Below are 23884 nucleotides of genomic sequence, written 5' to 3'. Positions count from 1 at the left end.
CTATGACTAACCTGTAACCAATAAAATTGGTTTATTGTCTGTCCTCTCCTTAGTAAAATGTGAGCCACATAAGATAAGAGAATGTGACAATGTTATTCACAGTAACACACCATGTGCTCATTAGATCAGTGCCTGGTCAGAGTAGGCACTCAATAAATACTGATGGATGGATGAACTAGAAGACAGACAGTGGACAAACAGGCTCCAGACATGAGGGCAAATGTGACACAGTAATATCCATTTCTACATGCCCATCTTTGTCAACACTAGAGTGAAAAATAAGAGCCTGTTTTCCCTAGGATCTAATCTCAGATGGTATGAGACTCTTTCTGCAGCACTCATTCCTGCTCTTTTTAAAAAATTATTCTTTATTATTTATATATGTGTGTGTATCTCTGTTTGAGTATGTCCACTTGTGTGGGTGTCCACCAAGGACAGAAGAGGGCATTGGGTCCCCTGGAGCTGGAGTTACAAGTGGTTGTCAGCCACCAGGCATGGGTGCTGGGAACCAAACTCAGGTCCTCTGGAAGAGCAGCAAGTACTCCTGGCCACTCAACAAGTGCTCTCAGTCCTCATTCCTGCCCTCACAGCTTCACTGTAGCTCTCCTGGATGCCAGATGTGGACCTCAGGACATACTCCTTCCTCTACGCTTCACCCCTGGCCAACTCTTCTGAAAATGGAAAGTAAAGGTATATGTTTTGAAGAGAGGGCTGGGGGCAGGACAGCCAAGGCTCACCATCTCCTGTCACATAGTAGCCAGGGAACTTCTTAAAGTAGGTGGTCTCAAAACGTGTGTGGTTCCCATAAACTGTGCGCATGATCCCTGGCCAGGGTTGCTTGAACACCTGAAGAGTGCAGAAGATACAGTGGTCACATCCTCTAGGCTATCTCACAGGAAGACAACTATAGCATTGCTAAGCGTGAAGGAAAATACCCCAAATGCCATCCCTGAGAAGTAGTGCAAAGTATAGGGCTTGGGGATAGATGAGCTGGGCTTAGAATCCCAATTCTATATGGCCTCAGGTAAGTAACTTTGCTTCTCTGAACTTCAGGACCGTCATCTGCAAATAAAGGTAAATATACTCTAAAGTTATTATAAAGGTTAAATTAATAGTATGTGAAAATTGCTTAGCACAGTGTTCTGTGAGTAATAAACATCTGGAAAATTGGGGTTTCTTTTGGGTAATTCCTCAGGAAAGCAGGTCTCATTAAAAGACAAAAAAGTCATATAAAAATAGAACCTATAAGAGTGAGTAAGTAATTTCTAATGAATAGTATTCTGTGTCAGCAAATTCTAGATTAAGTAAGAAAGCTTAGATTTGAGTCCTGCCTCTGTTCCTAACTTGATCTTGGGAAAGTGAAATGGGATGGGATCTGACGGGTACTACACAAAAAAATGCATCAGCTAACATCTATGAACACTGACTTCTCAGTTCCAGGCTAACCCTTTGTGTGGATTATCTAATTCAATAAAACACTGGAGGTAAAGTACCATTATTTATACATATTATAACCCAGTTTTGCAAATGAGAAGATTACATTCAAAGGCATTAGGTAACAACTTGTCTAAAGTCACAGAAGAGGCAAAGTCAGGGTCTGGATACAGGCAGGCTGACTCCAGAGCCTGAATGGTTGTTCTGTATGCTATCAAGACTCCTTAATCTAGAAATGGGTATCTAAGGAAGAACTGGGACTAAGCCTTCCTGACTCCAAAAGCATCATCACAAGCCTGGGAACATACTCTAAAAAGGCTTTAAGATGCAGGCAAAGTATTTGGATGGATTTCCACTGGTGTCTTTCAGCAGAGGACAAACTCTCAACTGTATTTATAATGATAAGGTTATAAACTCTAAAACAAAGATCATTAGCAGACCCTTTTCCTTTCCCCAAAATCCCAGATTCTCACCAGATAACCTTCAGCTTCACCTTCCAGCTCTTCCCCAGACTCATTCAGGATTGCAGGTGCTACACCGAAGAATGGGAAAGACTAAAAGCAAATGAGAGGCACAATCCAAGAAGAGGAGTGAAGCAACTCTGACTCAGTTTCCAATGAGCCCCAGAGCCCCAAGTTCCTCATAGCTCTCAGCTCTGCTCCTACTCTCTAATAGGCCCAAAGTCCTAAAACCTATCCCTTGCCAAGCCTAGGACCAGCAGAAGCACTTTACTCACAGCAGAACCAGGTTTCATGGGTGTGGCTCCGGGGAGAGGGGTCAGCATATGGCCACCCTGTGGAAGTCAGAGATGAGGGGTTTGAGTCAGTTTTCCTATGTCATCCCTAAGCCATAACCTCCTCAGTCCCTCACTCACTGTTTCTGTTTGCCAGAAGGTGTCCACAATGGGGCAACGCTGGGAACCTACTACCCGGTGGTACCATAGCCAGGCTTCGGGGTTGATGGGTTCACCTACTGTGCCCAGCACCTGCAAGGATGCCCGACTATGCCTTGGGCAGGACAGTGGAAGAGAAGAAAGTTCTGAGTACCACTAGGAGCCAAAATACACATGCATTCAGCATTCCTTTGCCCCCTCCCTTATTCCAGGTCAGGACGTTGAGACAACAGAAAGAAACTACACACAGGACAGTGCAGCTCTGAAGGATACCTATGGGACAGCAGATGGGGAGGGGTCTCACTTGGTGACAGGGTCATCTCCAAACTTCATGAGCATCCGGATTGCTGTTGGTGCTGTGTAGAACTTCGTCACCTTGTACTTGTCCACAATGCTCCACAAGCGGCTCTCATCTGGGTATGTGGGGATCCCCTCAAACTGACCCCAGTGAAATCTGGTTATTTTGGGCCCTTCCCAATAGTCCTTCTGTTCCCCTGTCATTCCCTCAGGTTCAGTATTCATCCTTTCTGACCAATTATGTCTTTACCCTCTGATCACACAAGCCAAGAAACTTTCTAGGACATACAACCCCTCGGGATTCCTCTTTCTGTAGGAAGTAAGTCCCTGAATAAGTCTCCCATCTTTGGACTTAAGGAGCCTTGGGTGGTAGTCACCAAGAAGAATTTTGTCCATGTCCCAGCTCCCATCTCACCAAAACACTGGTGGCACCATTGGCCAGTGGCCCATAGGTGACATAGGAATGACCAGTGATCCAGCCAATGTCTGCTGTACACCAGAACACATCCTCCGGGTGGAAATCAAACACATACTTGAAAGTTGTAGCCACATAGAGCATGTAGCCTCCAATTGTGTGCACCACACCCTGTGGAGAGAATATGGGGCCTCAGGTTGGGGTTTTGTGTCCACCTCTACTGACCAACAAATGGAGCCTAAACAGAGGTGAAAGAAGATCCTTCTTAAAGATTTTAACCCTATGATGCCCTTTCATAGCATTTGTCTCTCTTCCACCTCCTTTATCACACTGTGATATCACATAAATATATCGACCACTTACATTCTCAGAAATCTGAGTCACACATATCACTTACATTCCTAGTACTCCATCTAATAATTTCTGTTGGTCATTCCAAGCTTCCTCAGAAACTCACTCTTCACACACACACACACACACACACACACACACACACACACACACACACACACACTTGCCTTGGGTTTGCCTGTGGAGCCACTGGTATACAAGATGAAGAGTGGGTCCTCAGCATCACACCATTCAGGCTCAAACTCATCCCCTGCCTCTTGCATGAGTTCATGCCACCATAAGTCAACGCCTTCATTCCAGGAGATCTGAAGAGGAAAGCAGGAATAGGCAGGGAAGAACTGTAAGTTCAGACAGAGGCAGGAGACACCCCTACCTGGCACCTGCATCTAGGGGTACAGGAAAAGAAGGGGCCCCCTCAAGGGTACAGTGGAGCAGAGAGAACAGACTTTCTCTGCCATTCTCTACCCCAGAACCCCCTTACCCGCCTTTACTCGGAGGAACGCCACTTTCCTGGCTCTTCAACCCTTCAGCACTCAGCTGAAATACCACCTTCTTAGAAAGACTGTCCCTGAACAGTATCTGACAGACTCCCATCCCACCACAACACTTGGTTTCTTTCCCTTACAACACTTATTTCCAATTACTTTGTTTTCTTGATTATTATCTCCCCCAACTAGATAGGGCCCTCTAGGAGGGCAGTGGCATATTCCCCCAGAGCCTTAGCACCTAGTACTGTATCTGATACTCAGAAGACATTTTTGTTGGATAAGTAACTATGCATACACAGCCCGAATACACACATATGTGCTGTAGGACTGGTGGCACATGAGCGGGGATGTAGACAACCACACAACTGGAAGAACAACATTAGTCACTGCCTACAGGTGAGCACTTAACCTGTTAGTTAACAGCAAGAGAACCCAACAATTTGTGTCCAGGAATTTTTTTTCCTACGTGTTTGGATCCCATCCCGTTCTGAAGTTTCTTTCGTATCTTTATAGAAATGGAACCAATAAGGTTTCCCACAGCAGCCCCTACTTCAGGAGACAGGCTCCATTCAGCAGGAAGTCTTGTTTCAAGTTGGTAGAGAAGCACCAAGGTGAATTCCTCTCAGGGAAGGGATGTCCTACTATCCTTGATTGCCTTTGATAATGATTCAGGATCTGCTACCCTGAAGGTTCTCTTACCTCTCCTTTGAAACCATGTTCTTTTCCTGGCTATGTTACCTCTTTGAAAACTAGTTTTTCCAGTCTAAATTCTGTTGAAGTTGGATTCTCTAGATGTCTCTGAAATTACTCTGGAGTTCCATCTTCTTCCCATATGACCATGGGAAGTTATTCATCTTTCTGTCCTTCCTTCCTTCCTTTTTTCCTTCCTTCCTTTCTTCCTTCCTTCCTCCTTTTTGGTTTTCCAAGAAAGGGTTTCCTCTATGTAACAGCTCTGGCTGTCCTGGAACTCACTCTGTAGACCAGGCTGGCCTTGAACTCACAGAGATCTACCTGCCTCTGCCTCCCAAGTGCTGAGATTAAAGGCGTGCGCCACCATGCCTGACTTTTTCTTTTTTTCTTATTGATGTGCATGTGTGTGTGGATGTGAATGTATGTTTGTGTGCCATGTGAATGCAGGTGCCTGTGGAGGCCAGACAAGGGCTTTGGTTCCCCTGGACCTGGGGTTCCAGGTGGTGGTGAGCCCTGTGATGGGAGTGGTGGGAGCCCCACTCCCCTCCAGAGTGGCAAGTGCTCTTAATGCTCTGCCATTTCTCTAGCCCCTTAAGGGTTTTAAACAAGGAAAGTTCCCTTTGCCCTAAAGGTCATGCAGGATTTTATAAATGTCAACAGAGAAAGATGCCGTCTAATAACAGCAGGCCTTTGATTGTTGCAGCAGAGAGGGACTAACTAATGTCAGAAAGGTGAGGGAAGTTTAATGACCACTGGGGAAAAGGTTAAGATGGTGAGGAATGTTTGGGGTGTGCTTTGGCTATCTTAAAGCCCTTTCATAGTCAGTAAATTATTTTTGTTGTATTTTGAGATGAGATTTTAGGGTTGCTTCCAACTACAGTTCTCCAGTCTCAGCTTCCGTATGAGAAGTATATGCCATTATGTCTACTTCTACTAAATTCCTGAATGTTCAATGAACCTGGTTGACTGGTAGATATAGCAATGTTAAATAAATTCCTTTCTCTAATACATAGGCATATACTAATTTGTTATGTGAATATTTGTGTTTTTTTAATCCCAAAGTGTCAGATATATATCTTGATAAATTGGAAAATGATTCTCTAACCACTCCTGTTTTTCCAAATTACCTGCCCTTTACTCAAGAGAATATGAGCATTATAAAAATGATCTAAGTGAGGGTGTCATTAAAAATAAGAGGTTGGGTAGGGTGGCATATGCCTTTAATTTCAGCACTCAGGAGGCAGAGGCATGTTGAATTCAAGGTCAGCCTGGTCTGCATAGGGAGTTCCAGGTCAGCTGTGGCTATACAGTGAAACCCTGTCTTAGGTGTGGTGGGCAGTAGGAGGAAAACAGACAAGCTGTCCCAGCAAGAGAACATAAAGTACCCTGTCTTTTGGTGGGAGATCTGATCTGTATGAGTTTATGTGTACACTGTCACGTGGATACTTTTTTCCTGTTAAATTATTACTTGAGCTGAGGGTATTAATGATTTTAAGTGGAACTATGCCAATATTCTTTGCTGACATATTCTTTATAAATGGTCTATAGTACATTGAATTGTCGTGGTAAGACACAGTTACACTGTGGTCTGGCAATGAGAGAACTTTTATACACTGTTTCCTTTGTAGGTGTTTGTGTGTGTAGGGAGGAGTGGAATAGGTGTGGTACTCCAGGTGTAGAGCTGACAGTGAGCACCGGGGAGCAGAATGAGCTGTTAGTGAAGCAAACATTGCTTGTGGGTTTCATGTGTACCTATGAGGCCCATGGCCTTGAAAAAGGAAAGGGGTTACATTTTCTAAAATAAAAACTGAGGCATTGGTTCTTGCCCTTGGACCAGAACAGTCGTGGAGTATGTAAGGGGATATGGAGTATGTAAGTGGTCTGGTCGGAAAGGACACCTGCAAATGTACCAGGCCCTTCTTTGAAGACTGCATAATAAGGCAGGAGCCTGGAGGCCTGCCATAGTTTCTGCAGCTTCTACTACAGTTTTCACACAACAAACCCGAACTTTGTGAGACTAATTTAATTTTCTTTGCTTGCTTGGTTTTGATTTTGTTTTGTTTTTTTTTTTTTTAATTGATTTTACTTTCATCTCCAAACAACAAAACCCAGGAGTTTGCTGCTTGAGGCTGAATTACAATAAATATTATTGTTTTTATTTGTTTGTTTGTTTATCTCAGTCTTCCTTCTGGAAATTGACAGTCTGTCTGATGTTTTTAAGGGCGGTGACAACATCTAATATATTTTGAATAGTTACTACATGCCAAATACCATATATATTGATAAAATCCTGTAAGTACAGTTACTGGCCGGGCGTTGGTGGCGCACGCCTTTAATCCCAGCACTCGGGAGGCAGAGCCAGGCGGATCTCTGTGAGTTCGAGGCCAGCCTGGGCTACCAAGTGAGCTCCAGGAAAGGCGCAAAGCTACACAGAGAAACCCTGTCTCGAAAAACCAAAAAAAAAAAAAAAAAAAAAAAAAGTACAGTTACTGACTTTACCTAATATAGAGAGAAAGTGAAGCAAGCAAGCTTACATTGTAGCAGGTGGGATCGATAGGATCTGAACCCAGGTGGTCTGGCTCCAGAGCCTACATTCCAAACCACCAAGTTTGGTACCTCTTTCAAAAGAAGTTTCATTTAGTTTTTGTTTTTTTGTTGTTTCCTTCCTTCCTTCCTTCCTTCCTTCCTTCCTTCCTTCCTTCCTTCCTTCCTTCCTTCCTTCCTTCCTCCCTTTTTTCTTTTCTTCTTTTTTTCCCCCTTTTTTGGCAGGGTCTCACTATGCAGCCCTGGCTGGCCTGGAAATCACTATGTAGATCAGTCTAGTCTTGAACTCACAGGGATCCTTGACTCTGTCTCCCCAGTGTAGGGATAAAAGACAAGCATTCCCATACTCAGTGCTGACTAAATTTCATAAGGAAAACATTTCCTAGAAGTCAGGTCTGTGTCCACATACTCATATGTGCCGCCAGCAAAGAGGTTGGCCGTGGAAGAGTCAGAGTAACCTGTGAATATGGTGGAGCTCACAGGAACAGTGGCCTTTGAATTTTGGTTTAGGGATGGAAACTATTTGGTTTAATCATATATCATGTCTTTATTACTGATTCTTTAAAAAGTGAAGTACAGAGAGGAGACATGACTTATTTGAAGTCATACAACTAAATATTGGCCCCTGGACTCCAAGCCACTGCTACATACTAATAAGATTTGAGTACCACCTACAGTGTGACTTTTGTTGAATTTAGTACTTAATTATGTCAGAGTTATATATGGTTTATAAACTTCTAGTTGCATATAAATGTATTTAGGAATTTCTTCTCTGTTGTCCCATACAAAACTTATTTTTCCTTTTACATTATAGATCTAACTTCCCAACTTGATGGTAAAATCTCAAGATCAGAGTTTGTACCTCCTCCATATGCTTCCTATCTTTCCTGGCTCTACCCCCCAGCTAAATGTACAGCATATGCTTTCTCACAGATTATCTAGTCCCCTCTCCCACAAAGGACCTATGCAGCAGGAGTGAACTAGGAAGTCTGTTGCTAACTTTGAGATCCTTGTTATATGTGAGTTGACAGAGGCAGAAACAGATATTTGGTTTTATAACCCTTCCGAATAACATGGATGTCAAGGGGCCCAGGAACGAAGGGAACAGACTTAGCTCTGTCAATAACCTCACTGTAGCAAACAGACAGAGAGCAGATGAACAGACAGACAAGCACACAGGGAAGCAGTGACCAAGGGCAGTGAAGAAGTGGATACCTGGGGTCGGATGCACTTGGATTTCTCTTTCAGCTTACCCTGTTAAGAGCCCATGGAATGGAAAGGCTGATGAGCAGGGTCCATAGATAGAGGTGAGAGAGGGCAGGGTGAGTGTTCCCTAAACCCCCTTGATGCCTTCTTTCTTCCCAGCTGCCCCCTCACTAGTCCCCTCAGCCTCGATTCCCTAACCCCTATTGTGTACAGAATTTCTAATACTGATTGGGCTTCCCAATCTCCCTAGTCCCATACTAGCCTCTCTAGTTCCAACACTACTCAGGATACTTCAAATCAAAGAATCTAAGTAATCCTCTATCCTTTTGGACCCCAGAATTTATATATCTATGCCCCTCCAAACTGTAGGCTGTCAACGGAACTTTCCTAAAGCTTTCAGCAGAAGTATGGCTCCAAAGCCACAAATGTAGCTCATTCAAGTCTCAGTCCAATCAAAATGAATATATATAGTTAACCAAGTCAGCACATTTCCAACCCAAGCCTAAGCCTAAGCCCTAAGGGTCCCCTCTGTTTATCAACCTTCACAGTTTCTCATGCTAAGTTCCTTCTCTACCCATATTCAAGGTCAAAACCCCTTGCTCTCAGCCAGCCCTATTAGAGGAAGCTTTCCTGGAATTGTTCCCAGATCTCAGTATTATGATGAGGAAGCCAAGGGAAAAAATAGGAACTCCTTGGGTAAGAAGAGAGAGGGAATTAGAGCCCACAGCAGAGTACAGTAGTGTCAGACTCACCTGCACATCTGGACATGGCCTCTTAACTGGGGGAGACTGGCTGGGGGAGTCATTCTTGCCCAGCTCTGCCCGCCCCAGATGTTTGACCACAATGCAGCATCTCACTGGGAAACCCCTAGAGAAAAGGAAAGGCTGAAGTATTGGTCCAGTGGACTAAAAGAAGTTGGCAAGATGTTCCCACGCCCCTCTAGGAGTAGATAGCAAGGACAAAGGGAGGCTGGCAATGGAGAAAGATCCTGTCAACCCAAGTCAGTAGCCAATAGGTCAGCACACTTACTTCTCTCGACACTTCTCCAGGGACTCATCAGCCAGCTCCTTCAGGTTTACAAGCTTCTCCCCCCTGTAGAAGGCATCTTTGGGGAGCAATAAACATTCCAGGCCTTAGTACACACATTGCTCCCCAGTGGGTCTAATGTCCACAGGGCCCTTCCTGAATAGGCCTCTTGACTCTGGTTCTTCCAGATGATTTGGGCTGACAAAGAGTCAGCTGAGATAGGATGAGGAGAAGGCAGGCGAACAGTCCCTACCCTCCATCCTAAGTATCCCCAAGTCAACAAGGAGCCCGGATTTGAGATGTAGGAGGGTCTGAAGAAGGGGTGAAAGAATTAGTCACCTGTGGTGATGAGAAGGCTGCAACTGGAATCCAAGATCCTTTCACAGAGAGATTCTGCAGAGAAGCCTGCGAACTAGAAAACAAAACAAAACAAAAACAACCTGAGGGGAAGGCGAGGGTTAGGAATTGAGTGATGAAGGATGGAAGGTGCTCACGAAATTTAGCATCTCCAAAACAGGGTTCCAAAAGATGCTGAAAAACTGATTTAGACCTATATTTATAATCCCTCACCATCCAGGTCCAATTTCCTTTACCAGAACCCTGCCCCTCACCCTTGGCTCCCGTCGCCAGCCCACGCTCCTACCACAATGGAGTGCAAAGCTCCAAGGCGAGCGCATGCCAGCATAGCCACCACGAGTTCCAAGATCATAGGCATGTAGATGGCCACTCGGTCACCCTTCTGAATGCCTATAGAAAAAAAGGACACGAACAGGAACTATGGACCTTTCTTGCTATTCCTTGCTCCCTCCCACTCAGAGGGCCCCTCCCAGCTAACGATTCTGTTCCGGATACCAGACTCCCTCCATTTCTTGTTCTCTTTCTCTCCAGTTCCTCAGAGAGCTCAGGGTTAGGTCCTGTAGTTCCTCTCCTGCACCCCATACTTACCCTGTTTACGGAGAACATTGCTGAACTGACACACTTGGACCAGAAGTTCACGGTATGTGATCTTGGTGGTCTCCCCAGGCTCATTGCCCTCCCTGAGATAGATACATCAGAAAGAATCAGGAATTAGGGACACAGCTCTGATCTCATAAACAAGACAGGAGCAGTCACAAAATTCCATCTGCTCATACCAATGCCTCACACTCTCCTGTCAGTGAATCTTCTGCTATATCTTCCTAAAATTTTTTCTAATTAACTAATTTAAAATTTCTATGTGTATGAGTGTTTTCCTGGAATGTATGTCTGTGTACCACTTGCAAGCCTATTGCATTAGAGGTCAGAAGAAGGCATTGGATCTCCTGGAACTGGGGCTATTGATGGTTGTGACCTGCCATGTGGATGCTAGGAATTGAATGCAGATACTCTAGAAAAGTAGCCAGTGCTCTTAACTGCTGAGCCATCACTCCAGTCCCTTGATACCACATCCTGAGCTGACTGAACAGACACTTTGGCCTCTCAAGATACTTTGTATGCATGTTTTATGAGATTGGAACATACACTATCTATCTCTGAGTCTTATTTATGTTGACAAAATGGAGTGATAAGCCCTTCTCTTTTATCCTAGGGTAGTATTAAGGGAAAATGACACAATAGATGTGCCTTGTAGTTGTTGTTGCTATTATTGAGACAGGGTCTCATGCCTGGAACTCACTATGTAGACCAAGCTAGCCTAGAACTCACTGCCTGTTTCTGCTTCCTGAGTACTGGGATTAAAGATGTGTGCCATCAGATCCAGCAATATATAACTTTTATAAAGTATCAAGACTAAATTAAAGCCTAATGTAATGACTCACTCCTATAATATCACTACCCAGGAGACTACAGTAGGAAGTTCTCAAGTTGAACTGCCTCAAGTTCAGGGCCAACCTGGGTTTCATAGTAAGTTCTAGGCAAGCCATGGCTATAGTATGAGCCCCTGTCTAAAACAAAAACAAAAACAAAAACAAACAACAAAAAAAAACCCATAAAAATTTCTAGTCATCTGCAGTCTCAGTACTTGGAGGTAAACGCAAAAGGATCAAGCATCCAAAGTCGTCTCTGGCTACTTAGAGTGTTGGAAAGAAGTCTATACTTTTAGCATCATTCATAAGATCCTTAGGATACCAATGGAGGCAGAAATTTAAAAACTGAATTTAAAATATTAGACATGTTTTAAGGGATAAGCTCCTCACAGTCTAGACCAGCATGGGGTAGTAGAGTTTAGGAAACAATGCTGTATTCAGGAAACACAATTGTTAGACAAAGTTGTCTATGTGCATGTATTCTTACATATTCTAATTTTCTACACAAATGATGGCATTTTAATTATTGCTTCTTTTTGAGTATAGCTATGCAGCCTAGGCTCACCTCAAGATCACAATCCTCTTGTCTGAGCTTCCTGAGGGCTCCTATTATAGGCCAAGCAGGTGTAGGGGTGTGTGTGTGTGTGTGTGTGTGTGTGTGTGTGTGTGTGTGTGTGTGTGATGATAGGGATGTAAACCAGAGCCTCAGGCATGCCAGGCAAGTGTTCTACCACTGAGGTACAATTTTAGCCTTTAGTTACTATATACAAGCAATAAACAGAACAAATGTTACATGTTTAACTCAGTCGGGCGGTGGTGGCGCACACCTTTAAATCCCAGCACTCGGGAGGCAGAGGCAGGCGGATCTTTGTGAGTTCAAGGCCAGCCTGGTCTACAGAGCGAGATCCAGGAGCAAAGCTACACAGAGAAACCCTGTCTCAAAAAATCAAAAAAACAAAACAACAACAACAAAAATGTATAACTCAATCAGCTTGCTTTTTAAAAATTTAAACATATCCTTTGGCGTTATTCTCTATCAAGAATGGTTCTGGGGCTGGAGAGATGGTTCAGTGGTTAAGAGCACTGGCTGTTCTTCCAAAGGTTCTGAGTTCAATTCCCAGCACCCACATGGTGGCTCACAACCATCTGTAATGAGAGCTGGTGCCCTCTTCTGGCCTGCAGGCATACATACAGGCAGAACACGTATGCATAATAAATAAATATTTTTTTAAAAAAAGAATGGTTCCATTCTCTTTATCTACTATTTGTATATTTAACAAATAATAATTCAATGGTCATCTTTATTCATATATCATTTGCAAATATATCCATAGTATGAATTACTAGAAATGCAATTTTGGGGCCAAAGATATGTGCATTTTATATACTGATAACTATTAGGAGAAAACCACTTTAGATAAGAGTGTCAGGGAAAGCCTAGGGAAATGCTATTTCAGCTAAGACCTTGATAAGAAATAGGTAACCATATCAGTTCTTGGGAAGACTATTCTGGGCAGAGAAAGCATCAAACGTAAAGGTCTTGAAGCCTATTCAAAGAGCAGAAAGGAACTCAATGTGGTTGGAATACAGTGAGCAAAAGATCAAATGAGAATAAGAGCTAGGTATCAGTCAAATCAGGTAGGCCCTTGTGGGAGTGGTAAGTTTAAATTTTATTCTAAGTGGTATTCTTTCTGGCTTCCCTGATACACAAAGTTCATGCCTACCTCTACATTTAAAATTTCACTTTAAATTTTGTGCTTGTTTGTTTGGAAGGATGCATACCATGGCACATGTGTGGAGGTTACAGGACAGCCAGGAGGAGTTGGTCCCACCCTTCCACCATGTGGGTCCCAGGTCATCAGGCTTGGTGCTGAGCCTGCTCACCTCTCCCACACGTCTTACCATACCATTGCTTCTGCTCTCCTCCTCCAGATGCAATACTATATAATACCCCAACAAGCCGTCTGTGCTCCCCCCCTTCTTTACTATCCAGGGTGTTTATGAAGGAGGAAACTGAAACCTAGAGAGACCTAGCCAGCCAAGGTCACACAATAATAAGTGACAGAGCCAAGAATAGATCCTCAGATCTTCTGATTTCAAGTCAGGACTATTTTGCTCAGAGTGTAAGGGACTGGACTGGCAAGGATATCAGGCCTTTTCTTACTGAGAGAAGTTACACAGAAATTATCAGCTTCTTTCCAGCTTCTGGCTTGATGAGTCAGTTACTATCTTCTCCTTGGCTTTAACCCTCCTAGGGCTGAGAGAAGCCAAGCATAGCAAGGTTACTAAAACGGGACAGAACAAGGAGAGAGGAAGCTGGCAAATGTCCCTGAATGCCAGAAGCAGAAAAGCTGCCCACTGACAAATGCTACAGAAACTTCAAAACATTTCCAGTTATGCCTGCTATGTGTGTCCTCATGCATGCACCCCCAGTGTGTACCCCGTACCAGCTCACCTCTGTAGATACACTTGAATAAAGCCATATATACTAATACAGAAATATTCTACTCACAATAGCTGCTGAGCTACACAAACACAAATAAGCATAAATGTATGTACCCAGAATTCAAACATGAGTCTGCCTGAAAGTACATTTACACACCCCCTAGATGCACAGCTTGCCTTTTTAGAAACTTATAATCAAATCATTCTGCTTTTATTTTTTAATAAAACTTTCCATTATTTGAAATAATCTCACTTATTTTACCTGCTTGTTCTTATTCATATCCTTTACAGGAATATAAGCCTCATTAGAGCAGAGACCTAGCCTGTCTTGTTCACCGCTGTATCTCTAGCACTGAAAATAAAGATTGGTATATGGATGATGAATAGGAACAGATGTGCACAGCTTATATATGCACAGCTTACTTGAACCCACCTATACACACACACACACACACACACACACACACACACACACACACACACACAGTGTTCCTCTCTTTGGCTATGTGCGCAAGCTATATATTATTGATATAGGTACATTACTCATTCCAGTGTCTTCTTTCTCTGTCACAGACACCAGGCTGGGGACCCTGGCTAGTTAGAAGGGGAAAGGGACAAAAACCGGCCTTTTCAAGATACAAAGCCCACTAGGATCCTTGAACTTTTACAGAACAATTAATTTGGTCTAACTCTGAGATTCCAAGAGACTGTTTGCTATGATTAGGATCAAAGGGTGGTTTGCAGAAGAACAGGTACAAGGATTCAGAGTCCAGTCCTCTTTCTTCCACAGGGGAATTGCAAGATCAAAAATTAACAAGGACTGGGCTTGAGATGTAGCTCAGTCAGTGCAAGGTCCTGGGTTCAATTCTCAGCATGATGGGAAAAAATTAATCATGTCCAGGCAAATGAGTGAAGTAGATCACATAACTAAAATTTGACAGAGACAGGAGATTGTTTTTTTCCTCTTAGCTTTTCTATATGAGAGCAACAAGATCTGTAAAACTATATTTAGCCTCAGTTTAGGGGCAACAATAGAGAAATCAACTAGAAAACACAATACATGCTTTGGCATCCAGTACCTAAATTTAGCTCCTGTTAAATTTCGTTTAATGGCTCAATGTTGTTATTTGTAAGGGTGTGGAATATATTTTTGTCAAAAATTTAAGTACTGATAACTAGTTTTCAAAAATTTAAAACACCGTAAACAAAACAGAACTATTAATGAGATATTTAACTGATGGATTACTGATTGAGAATTTCTGCCATAAACCTTACTACTTGCCCTTCACTTGGAGGTCATGCGGTTAGTGGGGCTAACACAGGATACACAGTCACTAGGTCCTTCTTATGTTCCTCCTCTGGGCAATCTTCTACAGAGAGTCTTTTCAAACTAGCCCTTCTATACCCTCCAACTTTACTCTAATCTGCTGTTAGTTTAATAGATTTAGGGGCTGGAGAAATGGCTCAGTGGTTAAGAGCACATATTGTTCTTGCAAAGAACCTGAGTTTGATTGCTGGCACCCACATCAGGTGGCTCACAACTACCTGAAATTCCAGCTTCAGGGAGCTAACACCTCTCTGACCTCTTTGGGCACATGCACAGCTACACATACATACACATAAATAATAAACTTTTAAATATATATGTATATATGTGCGTTTTCACAATTATTTCTACTGTCCCTGTCAAAACCACCACTAGGTAAGTGAGGGGTGTTATTCTTTTGCTCAAAACACTCAGGTTGGTTCTCACACAGTTTTGAGTCAAAGTCAAAGTCCTTCCAGTAGTCTATTAATCCTTACACGATCTAGTCCCTTTTTATACCCACACGTTCTTGTTCTGTCTTCCCTCCCAGCTCCCTCTGCTCCTTACACTTGACTGCCTTAGTGCTTGACTAAGGAGATATAACTCAATCCCAGAATCCTTATCTTCTACTTGTAGCACTCTTCCCCCAGGTGACCACATGGCTTGCTCTTCAGCTTCCAATCACGCTGAAATGTTGGCTTCTTTTATTTATTTAGAGACTGGGCGTCACTCTGTAGCTCAAGCTGGGATGGAACCACTATGTAGCCTGGGCTGGCCTCAGACACACAGCAGTCCTCCTGCCTCAGCCTCCCAAGTGCTGGGATTACAGGAACCATTGCCTTTTCAGTGAGGCTATCCTGGACTATCCCATGGAAGAACACTCCTCCCCTTCAAAAGGAACATCTTCCTTGAAACCGTTCTTAGTTTCTCTTTCCCCCCACCTGCCCCCCAAACTGAAAATTCTTTCACCCTTTCAGTGCCTTTCGCTCCATTTTCCTGTGACACCCTGACACACACAACCTTGTACTGCATTTATATGGGTCTTATTTTTCCTATCAAACCCAGAGGGCAAAGGTCATGGTTTTTCTCTGCCTCTTCCAACTTAGGCCAGCACAATAGGCTACTCACGGTCATAGTCAAATCATCAGAAGACTGTTACGTGGTTAACAACAGAGAAGACAAGAGATCCTCTCTTCCTATGAGAAGAGAGGCATCAGATTGGATATTTTAATTCCTTACAACCAGGAAATAAAGCATAAAATAGGGCCAAAGGACTGGGAGAAAGATGGGTGGTAGGCCTGGGTACTTGCCCAGCATGCACTAAGATCTTCCAATACCCTGCCTCCAAATAAAAGATAAACGGGAAAACTGGTTTATTCATAGAACTGTTTTGGGGGAAATTCTACCCTAGTGGGCCAGGATGTTCAAAGAACAAACACTCTAATAAGAAGTCAAACCTGTTATGAGAGAAGCACTAACCAAATGTTTATCTGGTTGGGGGAAGCTGTTAGGGGTGCCCTAGCAATTTTAAGATAGCTCTTATCTCTGTTGCCTTCACCTAGTTATAGCCACTTTTATTTGTTGACCACAATGGCCTCCAAACAATCTCCCATTTCACTCTTGCCCCCTTTTATTTACACATCATTCAGAATGCTCAATTAAAAACATAAATCAGACCACATAGCCTCCTGCCTAAAATTCATCTATTGATTCCATTACATTGTGGAGGGGCCGCAAAATAGCTTGACACAGCTTCTGTGACAGGCTTACTGGCAGGCAACACCCAGATTCAGGAAAAGCCTTAAGCTGATACCACCCAGGGATCTACCCAGGGGTGAGGAAGTACCTGACATCCCAAACATACCGATGGCCAGATGTCCTTGAGTCTAGCTATTTTTTTTTTTGTTGTTGTTGTTGTTTTGTTTTTTGAGACAGGTTTATTCCATATAGCTTTGTGCCTTTCCTGGAACTCAATCTGTAGCCCAGGCTGGCCTCGAACTCACAGAGATCTGCCTGCCTCTGCCTCCTGAGTGCTGGGATTAAAGGCATGCGCCACCATAGCCTGGCCTATTTTTTGTTTTACAGATACCCCTAGACAATTGTCAGCTAATCAGGGTCCTGGATCCTGGAAATCCCCTCACCCCAACCTCTGCTATGATAAAAACCTCACCCCACCTTAGCTTGGGGCTCTCTGCTCTCACCACTGTGTCGGACAGACAGAGGGACCAAGCTCCAGAGCTTGAAATAAAGGCTCTTTGCTTTTACACACAGGAATCAGTGTCTGTGGTGGTCTTTTGGGGGTCCCCGCGATCTGGGCATAACAATATAAGAAAGAAAACCAAACCTCTGTACCTTGTATCTTGCTCTTCTTCATCTTGTGCCAATCTCCTATTCTGCTTTTTTTTTTTAATTTTTTTTTTTTTTTATTTTTGGTTTTTCGAGACAGGGTTTCTCTGTGTAGCTTTGCGCCTTTCCTGGAACTCACTCTGTAGCCCAGGTTGGCCTTGAACTCACAGAGATCTGCCTGACCCTGCCTCCCGAATGCTGGGCTTAAAGGTGTGAGCTACCACTGCCCAGCCTATTCTGCTTTCTAAGGCTCCAAACACAATCGCCTTCTTGTAGACAGAGCACCCCATGTTCATTTTCTATCTTTCCTTCGTTCTTTGAATTGTTCTATCTTATGCCGCAGATCTCAGTTTAAATATCAACTACCTAGTGAGATTTTCTCTCATCATTCTAAATAGCACCATCCCTTCTTGTTTCTCATCATCACATTCTGCTTGTGTTCTTTGTATTTTTCTCAAGCTATACTTCCTTGGTTTACTTTTAAAATTGGCTGTTTTGGGGCTAGGGAGCTGGTTCAGTTAGTAAAGTGCTCACTGTACAAGCATGAGGATCTGAGTTAGGATCCCCAGTCCCCACTAAAATGTCTGGGTGCAGTAGCATGTGCCCGAACACCTGGCAAGTCAAAGAAATGAGGGTCTCCGAGGCTTGTTAAGCTGGCTAGTCTTACTGAATTGGTGAGCTCCAGGTTCAATGAGTGACCCTGTCTCAAAAAAAAAAAAAAAAAAAAAGGTAAAAAAGGTAGCAACAGAGAAAAAGACACCCAATGTCGACATCTTGCCTCCATATACACCTGCACACATATGAAAATGTATACATATACACACCATAGAAACACACACAACCAAAACTAATAATAAATCAATGAAAGAAAGTCGGCTGTTTCCCCTAGCTCCTGAAGCAGAGGCCAAGTTGGTTTTGTTCACTGCTGAATCCCTTATGTCTTGCACAGAAACTTGTTTATAGTAGGTACTTAATAAATTTTTCTGAATGAACTAATTCTGAAAAATTATTATGGGAATGAAGCAGGTTAGCAATATGTACCTACAAGTGGAGTAGTTAGGTCTCTTTGGAAAGCTGGGTTTACAGAGAGTCCTTCAAAGTGTCAGAGGTATCCAAAGATAGGATGGGCTCCTTTGGGAATTCTCTAACTCTGAGGTAACATGTAGAATTTTAAGATTTGCAGAGATACTAAAAATCAAATCCTGTCATGAGAACCAAGCAAAACCAGCCTTTCTCAAAATATGCTCAAATAATGCTAATAATGCAGTTTCTAAGACACCCTCCCTAAACATACACTACAGAATTGAAGAATAGGATTGTTCAGTTTGCCCAGGAAAACTCTAGTAGCTATTTGTACTAGATGATTCTCCAGAGAATGTGGCATTGGTATTTTTTTGTTAGAGTTTTGGTATTTGAGACAGAGTCTTGCTCATCTGGCTTCAAACTCCTGGTAATCCTCCAGTGAATGCTGGGATTATAGGTGTGTGCCACCGCACCAATCTTGGACTTCTCATTTTACAAATTCCCCCCATATAATTTATATTCATGAAGATTATTAAAATTAACTTTAAGGCCTTCCAACTTCTTTTTTATTTTATTTGAGTAGTATTGGTGATCAAACTCAAGGTACATGTTAGGCAAATGCTCTAGAACTAAGTTACAGCTCCAAACTTGGTCTTTTGAAGCCAAATCTCACTAACCCAAGCTGGCCTCAACCTCTGGGGTTATGAGATTACAAACATAATATTACATGCCTGGAAGAATAAGAATACTTTGAGCCAGGCGTGGTAGTGCACACCTTTAATCCCAGCACTCAGCAGATCTCTGAGTTTGAGGCTAGCCTGGTCTACAGAGTGAGTTCCAGGACAGCCAGGGCTGTTATACAGAGATACACAAAACAAAAACAGAAAAGGAATACTTTGAAACTGTAAAAATGAAGAAATAACATGAAAGAGTTCTATGACCCGTAAAGTATTGCACAAATGTATGGAACTCTAATGTAAACATACCCTCAGGTCATTTTCTCCTTCTACCAAGGGAGTAGGAAGTGGAAACAATGTAATTTGACAAATTAGCAACCTAATGTTCCCTGTGGGTACTTCTGCTCTCATTGTAGCAGAAAGGTTGAAAGAAAGGTGGAGGGATGCAAACCTCCAAAATTGAATCGCAAATCACCAAGAAGGTTAAAGAAGAATGGAGCTTTTGAGATCTACCATTCTTACTTACCCTAAGGCACAGGAATGGTAAGTGATGGCCTTGGGGTTCCCTAGCACATTACATTATTCGAAACTGGTGCTGTCCAACGAGTAGCCATTAGCCATATTACTAGTAAACACTTAAAGTGTGAGAGAAAAACAGAAAGTTTTATTTAGTCTTACTTTAAATATAATATACTTTAAGTATAAAATAACATGTGGTTAGTAGTCATCACATTGGACACTGCATCTTGACATTCTAGATGTCTATTGAAGACATTTTCCTCCTAAAGAGCATGGCCTTTTCCAAAGGGGAATGTTTCCAAAGCCTGAGGGAAAGGAAAGGAAGAAAATCAATGTGTTAAAGCTCTGAGAACTGTATGGTTGAAAGAATTCAAACTCACAGAGATTTGCCTGCTTCTGACCCCTTCATGCACCACCAAGGCCCAGCCAAGAAATTTAATTAAGAGACTAAAAATTTAGTTCTTCAATTTCTGTATGTAATCTTTCCTAACACTGACCTATTAGGAAATCTGGAGAGGATTTTCTTTTCCCAATCTCTTTCATAATTACCCTTTCTTCTATGTTTTAAAAAAAATGTCTCCGGGTGGTGGTGGCGCACACCTTTAATCCCAGCACTTGGAAGGTAGAGGCAGGAGGATCTCTGTGAGTTTGAGGCCAGCCTGGTCTACAGAGTGAGATCCAGGACAGCCAGGATTGTTTCACAAAGAAACCCTGTCTCAAAAAACCAAAAAACAAAAAAGTCAGAGTTTTCTATCCTAAACATTATTATGGACATAGTTGAACCCTATGCCTCACATATCCTAGGTATGTGCTTTCAACTGATCTATTACCTTAGTGCTGAAAGAATTTTCAGGGGTACTCTCTTCCTATATAACAACTATTTGAGAAGCTTATAAAAATAGATTCAGAGGTTTTATTTTCTGGAGATTCTGGTTAAGTAGGCTGGCAGGGTTGGAGAGATGTTAAGAGCACTGTCTGCTCTTCCTGAGGACCCAGGTTCTCTTCTCAGCATTTACATGGCAGCTCACAACCATCTGTAACTCTAGTTCCAGGGTATCTGAACTCTCTTCTGGCCTCCACAGCTACTGCACACATGAGGTTCACATACATACATGCAGGCAAAACACCTACCTATACATATAAAATAAAAATAAATAAATAGTCTGGGATGGGGTTCTGAACTTCTCACAAGATTTTCAAGTGCTTATTTTTGCATGTAAAAATGCAGGATCCCCTAGTTCTAATATGGAGTTACTAGACCTAGATTTACTGTTTATCCCTAGTTCAATATACGAATTTGCACAAACTCAGGCTCTATTTTTTTTCTCTGTGAAATATAAGATGGAAAAAGAGAGTTGGAAGAGGGGAAAGGCTGGTGTTAGATAGGAAAATCTCTAGTGTATCTTAAACTTGTTGGTTCTTTTCTCCTTCCCAGTAGGGGAGCAAGTCTCGAAATCAGTTTCAAAGAAAATATGTAGACACAGAAAGGAAGAGGGTGGAAACAAGCAGAATTTGGAGTCAGGTCAACAAATGTTCCTGAGTTTCTACAGTTGGCTCATTCGTGGAAGACCCAGAATATAAAACTTATACAGCAATTGAATACTTGCTTACATGGGGTAGAGGGAAAACTTAGCTGATATAAAGAACAAAGAAAAGTAATGCCATACCTGCTCACATGTTGAATAAATCAATACAGGTGCAGTTTATTCTTCACATGACTACAGTATATAACCGATTTAAAGGTCATCCTTAACCTGATCCTCACAACTACCCTAGCAGTAGGTAGAACAAGTATTACTATTCTCATTTTAAAGTTACAAGAAATCCAGAGGGAGAGGCTTGCCAAGGTCACACAGGGGATTAAATGTAAACCTGTAACTAAGACCCAGGTTTTGAATTCCAGACTATTTACTCCACTGCACCAAATGAACATGGAGAAATCACTCTCCTGAAATCCTCTACAAGCATTGTGGGAAGTTAAGGACACTCCCATCTACTTTGAACTTCAAACTGTGGCCAAGACCACAGTTACCATGATCTTTTCAATTGCTTGACAATTTCCTGAAAGACCTACAACCTCAATCAAGCAAGGAAGAACTCCTATGTCAACTTTAACAGTCCGCAGTGGCTGGTGAGGTGGCTCAGTGGGTAAGGGTGCTTGCTGCCAAGCTGCCAAGCTGAGTTCAGTTCTCAGAACCCACACGGTGGAAAAAAAGAACTGCCTTCAACAAATTGTCTTTTGGCTTTCACACACACACACACACACACACACACACACACACACATACACACACACATACATACACACACACACACATACACACACATACATACACACATACATACACACACGCGCACACACACACGCGCACACACACATACACACACATACATACACACACGCACACACACATACACGCGCACACACATACACACACACACATACATACACACACATACATACACACACACACATACATACACACATGCACGCACACACACACGCACACACATACACACACACATACATACACACATGCACGCACACACACACGCACACACATACACACACACATACATACACACATGCACGCACACACACACGCACACACACACACACACATACATACACACACATACATACACACACACACACACCAAATAAATAAATAAATAAATGTAAAAGAAAAATAGTTCCTGGCATTTTCAAGAGTCAAGGGAGCACATGTATAGCCATTTGCTCCTAGAGACATGCCCTCCACATCTCCACACTCTCCCTTGAAATAATTTCCCTTTTTACATTTCTTTGTTTCCTTATTTCACATTGATTCTAACAATTCATTCCTAAAGAAGATTTGCAGCTGACAATTGTGTGAGCTCCATAAAGATAAAGACCAGATTTTTCTTGTTTATCACCTAAATACTTACTGTAGTATCTGAAACTTACCTATAAATATCAAAACGTTTAAAACCTGCTGCTAGAGGCTAATAGAGGATTTATGGATAGATGTTCACTAAATCTAGATATCATATTTAAGAATCTCTAACTGAATATGCATTGGTATAAGATAAATAGCAACCAATTTATTTTAGTTTAATATCTAGGTTACATTTTGTTGGCTGTTAAGACTGGAAAGATAACCTTTTTTTTTTTTTTTTTTGGTTTTTCGAGACAGGGTTTCTCTGTGTAGCTTTGCGCCTTTCCTGGAACTCACTTGGTAGCCCAGGCTGGCCTCGAACTCACAGAGATCCACCTGGCTCTGCCTCCTGAGTGCTGGGATTAAAGGTGTGCGCCACCACCGCCTGGCTAGAAAGATAGCCTTTTAAAACGAAGAGAGTAAAGACTGGAGGACTAGTCTAGACTGACGGAGACTAAAAAGACACAGCAGCCATATATAATATATTAATATTATATGTTATATGTTAATTCTATTTATCTCAGCCCTCTTGCTATACAGAACATTTCTGGAACAAATTTCAACAAAGCAGCAATGGAGTCCAAGGGTTAGATGGCAAGTGATATATGAATATTGATTTCCTTGTTTTGAAAGTCTTATTACAGTTATGCATGAGAAAGTTCTTGTTTATCTTACCCTCAAATTGTTCAGGGAAAGGTTATTTGTATTGTCTTTGCAACTTTCTATAAATTTGATAATTTTCTAATTGTCATAGTATGTTTATTCATCTTAAACTTCAGATAATCCTTGTAGCAGTTCTTTTGGTTTGGTTTGGTTTGGTTTGGTTTGGTTTGGTTGATGGTACTGGAGATTAACCTAGAGCCCACATAAAAGCACACTACCACTGAGCTGTATCCCTAACCTTCTTACTTATTTTTTATTTTGAGACTGCATCTCATTAAGTCACGCAGGTTGGACTGAAACTTAATTCTACAGCACAAGCAGGCCTTGACCTCTCAATCCTATTGCCTAAGTCTCTTGAGTAGTTAGATTGCTGGCCTGTGCCACCAGACTTGGCTACCTTATAATCTTTTGAGATGGACAAGATTTGTTATCCCCTTTGAAAGGTGAGAAAACTAAACCTCAAGAAGGATGTCATTATTTGTTTAAGATCCCAAAGCAACTAGGGCCTCTACCTACAAATCCTCAGGCTGGGCTTCTTATCTTTTATATATACTAATGATCAAAAGAATGGTTTTTTTCCAAATCTAAACCTGACATGTCATATCCATACTTGAACCCTTTAATAACTGGCTAGCACTTGTCACAACTACAACTTTATATGTTTGTGTATGAAACAAAAATTCCTGGTCCTTTCCCCAGAACTTCTCTTTCAAATCCCTTATCCATCTAGAATAATGGAAATTCCATTTTTCTAGTTGATAAGAGAGGTGGAGAAAAAAACTTAAGAGATGTGTCTTTTTGTTGTTTATTTTTATTGAAATGTAGTTGCTCTATGTAGCCTAGCCTCATGCTCCTAGGTC

General features: G+C 42.2%; 1 protein-coding gene across 2 annotated transcripts in view; it reads right to left on the bottom strand.

Moving 5' to 3' along the window:
* Acss2 (acyl-CoA synthetase short chain family member 2) overlaps positions 1 to 23884 on the bottom strand; it is a 47450-nt gene that overhangs the window by 3690 nt on the left and 19876 nt on the right. The window contains exons 3-15 of one of the 2 annotated variants that reach the window (XM_028889019.2): positions 10289 to 10380; positions 9987 to 10090; positions 9683 to 9755; positions 9347 to 9422; positions 9070 to 9184; positions 8327 to 8365; positions 3557 to 3694; positions 3039 to 3209; positions 2631 to 2764; positions 2309 to 2441; positions 2171 to 2227; positions 1908 to 1988; positions 738 to 846 (exon numbers count right to left, since the gene is read on the bottom strand). In XM_028889019.2, coding sequence (XP_028744852.1) covers positions 738 to 846; positions 1908 to 1988; positions 2171 to 2227; positions 2309 to 2441; positions 2631 to 2764; positions 3039 to 3209; positions 3557 to 3694; positions 8327 to 8365; positions 9070 to 9184; positions 9347 to 9422; positions 9683 to 9755; positions 9987 to 10090; positions 10289 to 10380 — 1322 coding nt within the window. The remainder of the gene's footprint in view (positions 1 to 737; positions 847 to 1907; positions 1989 to 2170; positions 2228 to 2308; positions 2442 to 2630; positions 2765 to 3038; positions 3210 to 3556; positions 3695 to 8326; positions 8366 to 9069; positions 9185 to 9346; positions 9423 to 9682; positions 9756 to 9986; positions 10091 to 10288; positions 10381 to 23884) is intronic. The other variant, XM_028889020.2, reaches the window with a different exon arrangement.

The sequence above is a fragment of the Peromyscus leucopus genome, chromosome 4 (genome assembly GCF_004664715.2).
Source record: "Peromyscus leucopus breed LL Stock chromosome 4, UCI_PerLeu_2.1, whole genome shotgun sequence".
Classification (NCBI taxonomy): Eukaryota; Metazoa; Chordata; class Mammalia; order Rodentia; family Cricetidae; genus Peromyscus; species Peromyscus leucopus.
This window is presented reverse-complemented; position numbering and strand designations above follow the sequence as displayed.